The 11684-nt window shown below is 41.1% G+C and overlaps 1 protein-coding gene across 4 annotated transcripts in view; it reads right to left on the reverse strand.

The window, feature by feature from the left end:
- SPOCK1 (SPARC/osteonectin, cwcv and kazal like domains proteoglycan 1) overlaps positions 1-7114 on the reverse strand; it is a 257432-nt gene extending 250318 nt beyond the window's left edge. For 2 of the 4 annotated variants that reach the window (XM_021410534.1, XM_021410531.1), the window contains exons 1-2: positions 6875-7114; positions 6384-6551 (exon numbers count right to left, since the gene is read on the reverse strand). In XM_021410534.1, the coding sequence (XP_021266209.1) occupies positions 6384-6551 (168 nt within the window). In that variant the 5' untranslated portion in view covers positions 6875-7114. The other 2 variants (XM_021410533.1, XM_021410532.1) reach the window with 2 other exon arrangements.

The following is an 11684-nucleotide window of genomic DNA, read 5'->3' on the forward strand; positions in this document are numbered from 1 at the left end:
CAGGTAGACCAACAGTCATATACAGAAAACAGAGTTGAACTCACCCAAATGGTGAAGGGGCTCTCTAGCTACACAGCACTTCTTCTTCAGAATCAGCCCAGGTCAAAGAAATATTCTCTCTTTAGTGGCTTGTCCTTATATAAGCTCACCCTGGGTCCGCCTCTTCTGGTCACATGCAGAGCACAGGTGCAAACAATTTGCCTGCACTCCCTGGGCCAGGCACACCCCTTCACCAGGTGCTCAATCACCAGTTCAAGCCCTGACCTAACGGTTGCCCAACAGCGTGTCTATTCTGTTTGTAAGAATAATGATAATGAATTACATTTGGACAGATCTGGTCTCATATTCTGCTACTCTTTTAAACTTCATGCAGCTTTGGCAGATGCATCTCAGCTGTACTTTGCAATTACATTTATATTCCAGCCTTGCCTCTCTGTTGAATAAGGATTGCCCTAAGAGAGAAAGCATGCTAGTGCCTGAGTGAACTTATAAATCGCATTTCAACTCTGCTGCGTTTCAGCCCAGATCCACCAGAATCCAGGCACACAGCCCTCACCTTCCATTAAATCTCAAGGTGGTCATGGAATGATAGTCTGCTACGAAGCGAGTCTGAGGTGCCTGTGTCCTGTTACACAGCCCAGCCACTTTACTGACAGAATGCATTCATTAATTAGGTATTCTTTAAGTGTACTGTAACCCTCCTTTATGACCGTCTCACTCATGATGTAACTTGCAAGGCCTGAATGGTTTCATGAGGAATACATTTATCAATCATTAATCATTACATTTGAGATGAAGGAAGCAGAAAATGCAATAGTCTAGTAATAAATTGTGGGTAAGGTAGTACTTCATTTACCCTGTAGACCTAAAGACAACATAGAAAAAGAAAATCCCATCCCAAATTAAGTAGCTTCCCCTTAGCATCTAGTGTATTAGGTGTTATCTTGGAATTGGTCAAAAGTCCTTGGTAGTGAGATCACATTGAGCATGAACCTGCTAGGAAAGAGGCAACAGAAATAACCCAGACTACAGCAAAAGACAGCTCAAAAATCCCACGGGATCTGACAATAATTGTGTTACTTGAGTATCTGAGATCAGGTTCCACCAGGCTAAAAACGGAGTGGACAGGGAGCAAGACAAACATCTTCAAGGGGATTTAATCTTAACAAAAAGCTGTAAACTAAAACTCAAAGGCCTCTAGAATTCTAGAATCCAATAATCCAAGTTATTTTATTACAATTAATTGTATCATAATCTTTTTTGTTAACATACAAGCTCCGTTTTGAAACAGAATTTACTAAGATTTTAGAAACATAAATCTGAGTGGATTAATGCCCTTCTTCCTAAAATCAAGTATAAAATTATTTTTGTTGCCAATTTTATACTCCTCTATCTCAAGTTCATGCAAAATAGCTTTTGGTATCAATCTCTCAAAACACTTTCTGAAGAAAATCTACCCTTTCAGAATTAGCTTTGTAAAGTATGTCATCTTCTCCAAAGATGCTGTAAGCCATTTGGCTCACTAACTTTGTAAAAATTTGTCTCTCTTAAATTTCAGTGATCAGGAGTGCTCACAATATTCCTAATTGAAGTATTCTCTCCTATGCTTCGTATAATTTTATTTCTTCATCGGAACCAAAATCTTTCATTTCATGCATTTTTACAGCATATTTCCTCTCTTCAGAGGAGCACTACTTTTGTTACTTAGAATAACTCTGAAAATCAATAAAAGTGCACAGATTTTCCCTCTCACCTATTTCAAGCTAAGCTGCCAGGACCCAGAATAAATTCATTTTTGTTCTCAGTTCCATGACCTTCTGCTTTGTACTTTAAAATTTCATTTCATTTCTATTACTTGAGTTCTCAAGGTCTTCAAGTTCTACCTGCTTGGTATTCCAGTCCTTCTCCATATTGGCCATGCTTTTCAACTCTGCTATCAAATTTCACTACCACACTCCAAATTATGGGCTAAACAAATGAAAGTAGTTAAGTGGAACAAGAAAAGCAAGTGCAGAAGCACAACAAAGCCAGAACAAAGTTCATGAATCCATCGGTGCCAATGTTGGAACAACACAGCTCCCTCAATTGCTGGCTCTGTATTTGCCTTACCACCTCACACTGCACTTCTGCACAGATGTGAGGATGAACTTGATGGGCTCAGAGAGGTGTTGTATGTGAATAAAGGACAAAATCATTTCTTCATCAAACTATATCAGTGGCTCATGGTCTATGTCAACGGAAACCCAATATACAACCTAATCTCTTACATGTAACTTCTCATAGTTATATGCAACTATTTACCTACAATAAATTTGTGAAATTATATATATATAAATACATATTATATATATATATAATAAAAATATAATATATATATATTTTATATATATATATATTTCACGTCTTGTTTCTTAGGCAAGCACAGTCTGAAGACATCTCAAGACATATGATGCATGGGAATATTAACATGATAGCCTGAACTGAAACTCTGCAAGCAGTAAAATTCAGAGAAATAGCTTAGTTAATGCTCAGACATGGTCTGGCAACCTTCCATACATAAACATGCACTGAAACCAGTTCATGACAGTATTCTTAGCTTTCAGCCTCATAGAAATTCCTTGTATGGTTTGTATTACATCCCTGAAGTTCTTTTAACTTCTTTTCTTTTCCATTTTTGCAGTTTAATCCATAGCTAGCTGAACTTATTACATCTTTTATGTAAGCATTAATAATGTAATAGACATAAGTCCAAGCAGAATTAACAGAATTAGTGTGTCCATATAATCTTGATGAAGAGAGGTCTAACACTAAGAGGAGTTTTATTTTGTGCCAGGCCTCTATGAACACAATGCAGTATGACCTATTACAATAATGTGTATGGCTATCCACACAATAAATGCTTTCTAAGACTTTAAGGATTCACTTCATATTCAGGCGCTAAATTTGCACTCAAGCTCCTCTTAAAACAATGAATCTCTCTTGACAGATTTGACTGAAAGATGGCGGCCTTAGCATTTGTTTTCATAATATCAAAAGCCCATGATAGACTGGGAAAATGGGGTAGAAGACAGGAATATCAAGTTCAGACCACATTTAAAGCATATTGATATGTGAGACATTACACCATGGTTGATACTTGACGGCTGGACCATCTACCAGGTTTTCAAGAGCAAGTGCTTCACAACACATTTGTCACTTGGTCCTAAGTATTCATTAACAGGCTTTGCTTGTTTTAAAAATGAAGCAAATAAATATAGCACAAATCATTGTCAGGCCACATGAAAAGACTGTATGGCAAAGTATTTTTTTTTTTTTAAATAGATCCCTTGTGGCCTTTTGAAAATGTTACAGACCACAATTACATTATGAAATTCAGTCAGACTGAAAAATTTAGCCTGATTATGTGGACATAATGCAGACTTAAAATGAGGCGCACTTTTTGCTGTCTTTTCACCGAAGAATATTGACTGCTGGGCTGTTACGTGCAACTACCTTGTGGTCTTCGCCCAACAGAAATATAAGTCCTACTGAAAACAAAGAAACAAACAAGGAAAAAAAAAAACCCACAATCAAATTGTCCTCTCAAATCAGGCCACATCAGACCACAGCTCAATAAGGCTGACCAACCAATTGATTTTTGAAAGGAATAACTGAAAAAGATGATGGAACCCCAGTTTAAAATCTTATATTCAGTTACATTCCATATGTTAAGAAAAACCAGGTGGTAATGCAACATTAATGCAGACTTACATGCATATCATGTATGCAACACAAACGCGTGCGCACTTCATGCAACAAACAGGTTAAAGCAGCCACCTCTGCAACAAATCTGAGCTCCATACATGCAGTGTTTCTCCTGCTGTGCATACCAACAAAGTTATGCAGCTATTTGTGCAACGTTATGTATATAAAGTGACCTAAAAGTAGGAAAGCTACTAAAGGTAGTTACGATTGTTACTGCAACATTGCTTCTGCTAATTTGTAGGGTATGGCCAAGGCCCTCTGCTCTGTAGCAGCTGTTTTGTCTCACTCAAGAAGGCATTAACTGAAAGACCACTTCTAAACTCCAGATTCTTGCACAAATCCCACACTGAGAATTTCATCTCATGATGTATAGTTACCGTTTGAGAATGAAGGGAAGATAGCAAAATAGTTTCCCTGCAATCCAACAATTATGAAATGCTTATCTACTCCATACATAGCAGTTAATACTGCCACGTGTCTTCTCACTAAGCAGTTTTTATGCAGTCTACCCCAAGATATCTCAACCATGAAGTAAGAACTAGATTCCTTCCAATAACATCTCTGCATTGCTGCAAGAAGTGTGCTGTCATTACCACATCTTCCTTGCTGGCAGAAACTGCACATACGGATGTCTTCATCTCTGTGCACAGAAGCTCTCACAGAAGATTATGAGACACTAAAATTACTTCGGTTGAAAATATGTTATTAAAAGTTTAATTATGTATGCAAGCTTATATATTTTCTCTTTGAAAAAGCTTAGAGGATGATTAGCAGTCCCTATTAATTTGCCACATAAAATGTTTCATGCATAATCATACACAGTTATAACATGCTAGTTTTGAAGTAATTAAATGGAACCATTAAAACAGCTGAATAGAAAGTTATCTAAAATTTGCATGATTTCATATTACTTGCTTCTGCTTGGCAGAGGACTGGTTTAAGAGTTCTTCCGATGGGAGAGAACTTTGAGGCTATACAGATGTTGTTCGTATTTTCAGAAATTCTAAAAATGTCTTTTCAGTTGCGAAACTTTAAAGCATGAAAGAGGTAATATTAATGAATATAGAACCATAGAATGGCTTAAGTTGGAAGAGACCTTAATGATCACCCAGCACCAAACCCCCTGCTGTGGACAGGGCTGCCAACTTCCTAAGAAGAGCAATCATGTCTCTGACGGTCACACTTGGGAGGCTGGCGAAAGGAGATCGGAAGAGAAGTTACAAGAAGTCCAGATTTCTTTAAATTTATTTATTTAAGGCATAAAAGGAAACAAATCCTTAAGTTCAATGAGTATAATTTAATACAAAGTCACAGTCTGGAAGGAAACTGTTGAAAGATGTGAAGAGACTCCTGCTATAATTTTGTCCCTAATTAGAAATATTTTTAGATGAATTTGGAAGTTGTTCATTCAGTTGTGATTTTCAGATGGTGCTAAATTGTCACATCAAGTTGGCTATAGGAATTAACATCCTCTCCTCTCCTGGCTTTTCCAGGAATCTATTCTATGAGAACTTCAATAGTCCCAAGAGGTGAATGTCATCACAGTGACTGCATTCAAATAAACATTCTGATACAACTGTTGGTGCTATAGATAAATCCATACTTTGCTACATTGAAATTCAGAGTACAGTGTGATTTTTTCAGACACAGAACTACAGAAAAAATATAGAGAGGATAAGCTAAGCAAAGCCAGGTGGCATTTAACTATAATAACTGACAGAACAGCACTAGCAGAACTGCCAGCCACTTACACACTCTTTCCTTTCCTACAGTCACGCCACAGCCTCAGTACACAAATCCCATGCAGTCAAGAACATTTAACCTCAGTGTGCTCCTGATCAATAGCAGCAACATTTCCCTTATCCAGCCTTAGCAACATGGAGCAGGCCTTTCTGTGTGCACCCCAAGAAAGCTTGTTCAACAGACAGACAAGGGAAGCAAAAGGAGCTCCAGAAGTGTTACACGCATCACAGTGTTGCATTTTCCATTCTCTACTCATTTACGTGCTATACACAGACGTGTTCAAACTAGGGAAATTCAAAGCTCACTGTTAAGAAAGTGATTTGTTTTGCACAGGTACACCTAGCAATATAAACTGAAGTTACGCTTATTTTCTAGGCTGAAAAGCAATGAGTCAAAGCATCGCTTCCTCCAAACAGACACCACTGCCAACACCTCCACGATCTGAATGGACAATAAAATATTTTCTGACCAACCTACGGGCAGAAAAAAAAACCAAAAAACCCTACCAACAACAACCTTCAGCGTTTACCACCTTGTGGCTCGAGCTGGTAAATATTCCTTTCTCAGAGACACATTGTTTCATCATTTACAGTTAACGAGCCCCTTAAGCAGCACGCACCGAAACTTCTCTCAAAGTTCCTCCCCGAAGGAGAGCCGAGGAGCGTTATGCTTCCACTAAGACTGACGTCGAGCCCCGTGCACCCCGATCGAAGGGGTAACCAAGAACGCCAGGACTGCCTGCCCAGCTCCCAAACGGCTCTGAGCATCCTTAGCACAAGCAGCAGCCCGAGCTGCATCTCTCTTCCACTCACATCTTCTAAAAGCCAAGCAGCCACACATCGAAGCCGCACGAACGAAGCAAACACGAAGTACGCGCTAAACAAAGCTGTACTTACATCCCTGAATTTGTTCCAGTACTTGTCTTTATCGTACTGCGAAACGGTGCTCAGCCATTTGTCATTGTCCAGGAAATTGCCGTGATTGCTGCTCCCCGTGATGATCTCAGGATGCCGGCTCTCCACTTGCAGGAAGCACCAGGCAGCGATGACCAGCACCCCCGACATCTGCAAGCAGAGGAGAGGAGCGGGGCGCTGCGGGGGCTGCTTCCTGAAGCGGGGAAGTTTGAGGGGACCCGGCTCCGGGCTTCGCTTCCCCTCGCGTTTCTCGGCAACTTCTGGCTGCGGAGATGGCAGCTCCGCTGAGACCCACCCAACCGCCCAGCCCGGAGGGGAGGGGAGCAGCGGCGAGAACGCAGACAGAACGGGTTACCCGGGGCCGGGCACAGGAGCCAACCAAGGGTAAAGAACGCGCTACCGAACCCCAGCACAGCCTCCCGCGGGAGCAGCTCCGCGAACTTCGGACGCTGAGGCGGCGAGGGAGCTCCTACCTCCGCGCGCTGCTGCGGCCGGAGCTCCGCGCGCCGCCGCCTCCTCCTCTTCTTCGCGCGGCTGCCGCTGCTCGGGCGGCGGTCGGAGAGGCGGCGGGTGGGAGAGCCAGCAGCCCCCGCCGGGCTCCGTCAGCGGCTGCGGGCGTGTGCGGGTGTACGCGCGTGCGGGCGCGGGGTCTGTGCCAGCAGCCGAGGTCTGGTGCCATCTGCGGGCCGAGCGGCGGCGGTGCGGGCGGGAGGGCGGGGCGCTGAGGCGCCTCCCGCGTGCGTGGCCGTCGTAACGGTCGCCGGGTTCGAAACCCCCATCTCTACACGGGTGGGGAAGGGGAACCGAGTCCCTTCCGCACTCCCAGCAAAGCACCTGCCACGCGTCGTGGTGGGGAAGCCGGGTGGCTCCTCCTCAGGGGATCCAGGTCTCGTGAAGAGGCAGCGGGATGGTCACGTCAGCCTGGGAATCCGTGCATCCTGCTGCGCTCTGAAGTGTGTCAGAGCCATGAAGTGGGCCTTAAAAACGAACGGACAAACAAACAATGCCCGGCAAACACCAGCTGCGATAAGCCTTGGGTAGTACGTGCCTGTTTGTGCCGATGGCTTCGTAACATCCAGAAGTAATGACAATTCAAAGGCAGGACAGTCGCCCAGATTTCTAAATTTCCTCTCCCTGTGTCAGCGTGCCCTACAACACCAAGAGTAGAGTTCTGCTAGAGTTCTGCTCCCACAGCACATGCAGACGTGGGCCTTGTGCTGCCCAAGCCACTCATTGCTGCTGTATCCATCTCCAAAAGCCGGTGAGGAAGGCACACCTCGGCTCCTCCTTCAGTGTTTCAAGGGATAAGAAGTACAGAAGTTATGGTCTTGTAAAACTACTGCTTTCTCTCTCCCAGAAAGCTGAAAATGGGGTTAGTCCCACTTTTTCAAGAAGTTCAGTTAGTTTGTGTTGTTTTGTTGTTGTCATTTTTAATAACACAAGGAAGGGTCAAGTTTATTAATCTTTTGCTGCTGTATCTGTGCACTGAACCCAGCACACAGTTCTGTTCCTAGATTTGATTTTAAATACAGTTCCTAAATAACACGTAACCACAATAAAAGCCTCTGGGGCTGAAAAAAACAATGAAAGTTTATTAATTTTAACAGCAGAGAACAAGTATATACTTAGATAAGTACCCCATATTGCATTTTCCCCTCGATGCACATAGAATCTAATGAAAGCTACATGCCTGCAGGAGGTCAAAACATAACCCAATAAAAACAACAAATAGAAGAAATCCAAACCAAAGCCCTGCAGACTCGGATGTAAATCTGTACCTAAGCACCTTGCCCCACCTTCCCTTCTACACCAGACTGTACCATTTTTTCTGAAGGTTGTCCGGGGTTACACTCTTAGATCATTGTGCACAGACATTCCTATATAACTGTTAGTTTCAGTGATGGGTAAGGATTACAGATCTTCCCCCTGGCACTGTGATCACAAGCTTTCTCCTTTCTTACTTATAAACAGTTAGAAGCTATATAAAATTTTAGGCTGTATACAGTTCTATTTGACTCACACAGTTCGTCCCAGACATCGCTGCACTGGAGCTCTGCCAAAGAAAAAATGAAACAACAAACTCAACTCAATCCAATCCAATCCAATCCAATCCAGTCCAATCCAATCCAAACCGAACCAAACCACCTTATTTGCTGCTCACGAATACTTGAGGATTGTTGTGCACAAGGGACTATATCAGTGTTGACCAGTTTTTGGTGGATACACTTGTTATTCCTTTTGCGATCCCACTGGAGGTTAGGCTAATTTAATCCTCCACTGACCATTTCTTCAGTCCATGAATTGCCAGATCAGGTTTGTATAGAGCAGCAGAACATTGTTCCCACTAAATTTGTAGGAGTTCCACTTTTTATATATTTACATCAGCTCACTCCTTTAAAGGTCCTGAATCCTAAACTGAGTCCTTTGGTGACTTCAGTACAGTTGACTTCACTAAGTATTAAGCAGGTTAATATGCTTACCAGTCAAAGACCTGAATGGTAAATTACAGAAGCATTGCATGTAAAGTAATTACAATTCTACATGCAATATTTGTGTCAGAAATACATCTTCATTTACTTAATTACTTCATAAAACATGGCTAATCCTTCTTGATCCGGCAAAACACAGACTTTCTATTTAAACCTATTTAACCCTGATAGCAATCTCTATCTGCTAGCTGCAACATTTCACCTCCAACCTGTTTATTATCCTTGACTAGAATTGAAATACCCTTGCTGGCTGTTTCTTTATCTCTGGACAGTGGTACAGTTGCCTCTAATCCTAATACAAGAATGTAATAGTAGAGATCTCTCTGTAGTGGATAATTCGGCTGTTGGGTATTTTGGATGTAAAAAGTTCCTTTCTTCCAAGTTAGAAGTACTGAAGAGTTAACATGCTTTCAGCTGTAAGAAGTGCCATGATATTGATTTTGGATATTACTTGCTAATTCACTTGAGCTGTGTAAATCATTTGATCAGAAGTTGTAATTACAATCATGCCTTGCCACTTTCCCCGTGCTGCAGTGTGTTCAGGCTTTAATCTGGAAACAATCTGGTGCAGAAAGCATTTCACACACAGAAGGATAAGGAGCCAGATCTCAGTTCCAGCTATGTTTCCCATGCAGAGCAATGCTATAGTTGTCTTAATAGGGCACTTCGGGACTTTCAGTTAATACGGAAAGCCTTCAGCACCAGTATTGCAGACAACATAAATAAAGCAGGACGACTTCCCCTTAGACTAAATAAAGGATGCCTGGAAAATGAAGCCAGACACTCCTTTTTACCCTAAAGCCATACTGAACTTATCCCACATCATAGCCAGTAGCAAGCAATTGTCTACCCAGTAGAGTAAAGTCAGCAGCAAGAACACATACACGTCATGTAACAGATTCTATTCCCCCCAGTTATCTTTGCATGACAGCAAGACTCACTGTTTCACCATCTCGATTGTTTCCATAGCTCTTAAGGCAGTGGCTGCAGTCTTTGTTGAAAATCTTCTGTGGAGCTTTATTGATGGGTTTTCCCCTCCTCTTGTAAGGCACATTTCCACTGAGTTTTTTTTTTTTTTTTTAACATTCACTCAAGAAAGAAAATCTTTACAGTAACAAATGTTTAAATTGCATTTCTGCACTTTACTCTGTACCTTCACTACTGCATTAGGAAAATTTTTCTCTTGTAATTTAAGTGGATTTAAAAATATATCACTTTAAAAGTATGTGCAGTGGCACAGACCTTGATTTAACAGCCCTTCGTATCTCCCGTATACCGCTGTATCTTTTTAACAGATAAGGGATTTATTTCCTCCTGTGTCTCTCAGGACTGCAGATTCAGCTTTGTTAGCTCTGCTGGGCAATTGTGCAGAAAAACTAGTTTAACCTGTGCAGTAAGTGATCATTGCCTTATACAAAGTTACTGAGACATTTGTCCATTTTACAATAGACTGCAATATAAAAATACCACAAATACACTTTCTGATTTGACTTCTTTATTTGCCTCTGCTCCTGACTTCTTTTCTCTATAAAACAGCCATATTTTATAGCAGTGGAATCTGGAATTTTGCAAGGATTTGCTAAATGATTGAATCAAGAATGCTACCAGTATGTCAACTGGCAGGAAAATTATGGTTTTCTAGCAGATAAAGTGACACTGGCTACTTTGAAGATGCTGTAGTTGGTACAATCCTCTGTGTTTATGTCCTGAACCACTTAACCCCAACTTCAGTGATTTCAGTGTAAGAGAAAACACCCACTGACTGGAAAAATCCCACAATGTGTTCTGCAATCTATTTACTAGCATGTATTAATTGAAATATCCCAGAGTAATGTGAATTGAAATTCCCCAGTCCCGGGAAAAATAAAAGGTGTTCATAGATTATGGTAGAGGTGTATAAGAAACAGAGTGACTCAGGCAAAACAACAGTACAAATAATGAATAAATAAAGTGCTTGGGAGTGGTTTTGGGGGCTGAGTTTTTACCGCCTTGCAAAGATATCTTGCCTACAGTTGTCTAGAAAAGAAAAGAGAAAACTACTTTTAAAATTGAAAAGACTTGAATTCTCACAGAAAAAAGTATAATCAAAGTCAAAACTACATTGAAATTGAAAGACGAGATAGAGGCCGGTATTGGCAATGTTTAAGTTCTGTCTTCTGAGGCTAATCCTTCACAATTTCCTCTGTCATCAGTAAAAAGAAACAAGTTCTTCTGAATGATGCCTCAGAGCAGAATTCTGTCCTAGGCACTGGATTGTTTGCTGAAGGTTGTTATTGACTCCAGAAAGAACTTGCAAAAGTAAAAAAGAACTACAGTTGTGATTACTGTCTTCAGGATGTGCAGACTAATACACAAAAAAAGCAAATCAAAAAATGTTACCCCCGTGTATCAGTCTGTTCAAGTCCTATCAGTTTGTTCAAGTCGTATCAGAGCATTTACCAATTTAATGACTGTATTTTTATATTTAACAGATGGTTTCACTTTCTTATCTTTCTAGTGGGTATAGTCATCATGGCAAAAGCCATCTTATGTTATTTCACAGAGTACCTTGTAAAATGGAAGCCTTATTTTATAGTGTCTTTTATTACTACTGGAACTTTTACAAGGGATTCCATCACAAGAATTGGTTAGCATAAATACTGTAGTGAAGAAATCTCACCATTAAATGCCAGAGTTAACTCTGCCCATGCAATCTTCATTTTCAGGTGGAAAAAGTCATTAGAATTAAATTTGTCCTCAGGCTTCATACTCACCTGGAGAGAAAGACTGATATGATGTTTTATATCTCTGCTCA

Source organism: Numida meleagris, chromosome 12 (assembly GCF_002078875.1).
Source record: "Numida meleagris isolate 19003 breed g44 Domestic line chromosome 12, NumMel1.0, whole genome shotgun sequence".
Taxonomy (NCBI): domain Eukaryota; kingdom Metazoa; phylum Chordata; class Aves; order Galliformes; family Numididae; genus Numida; species Numida meleagris.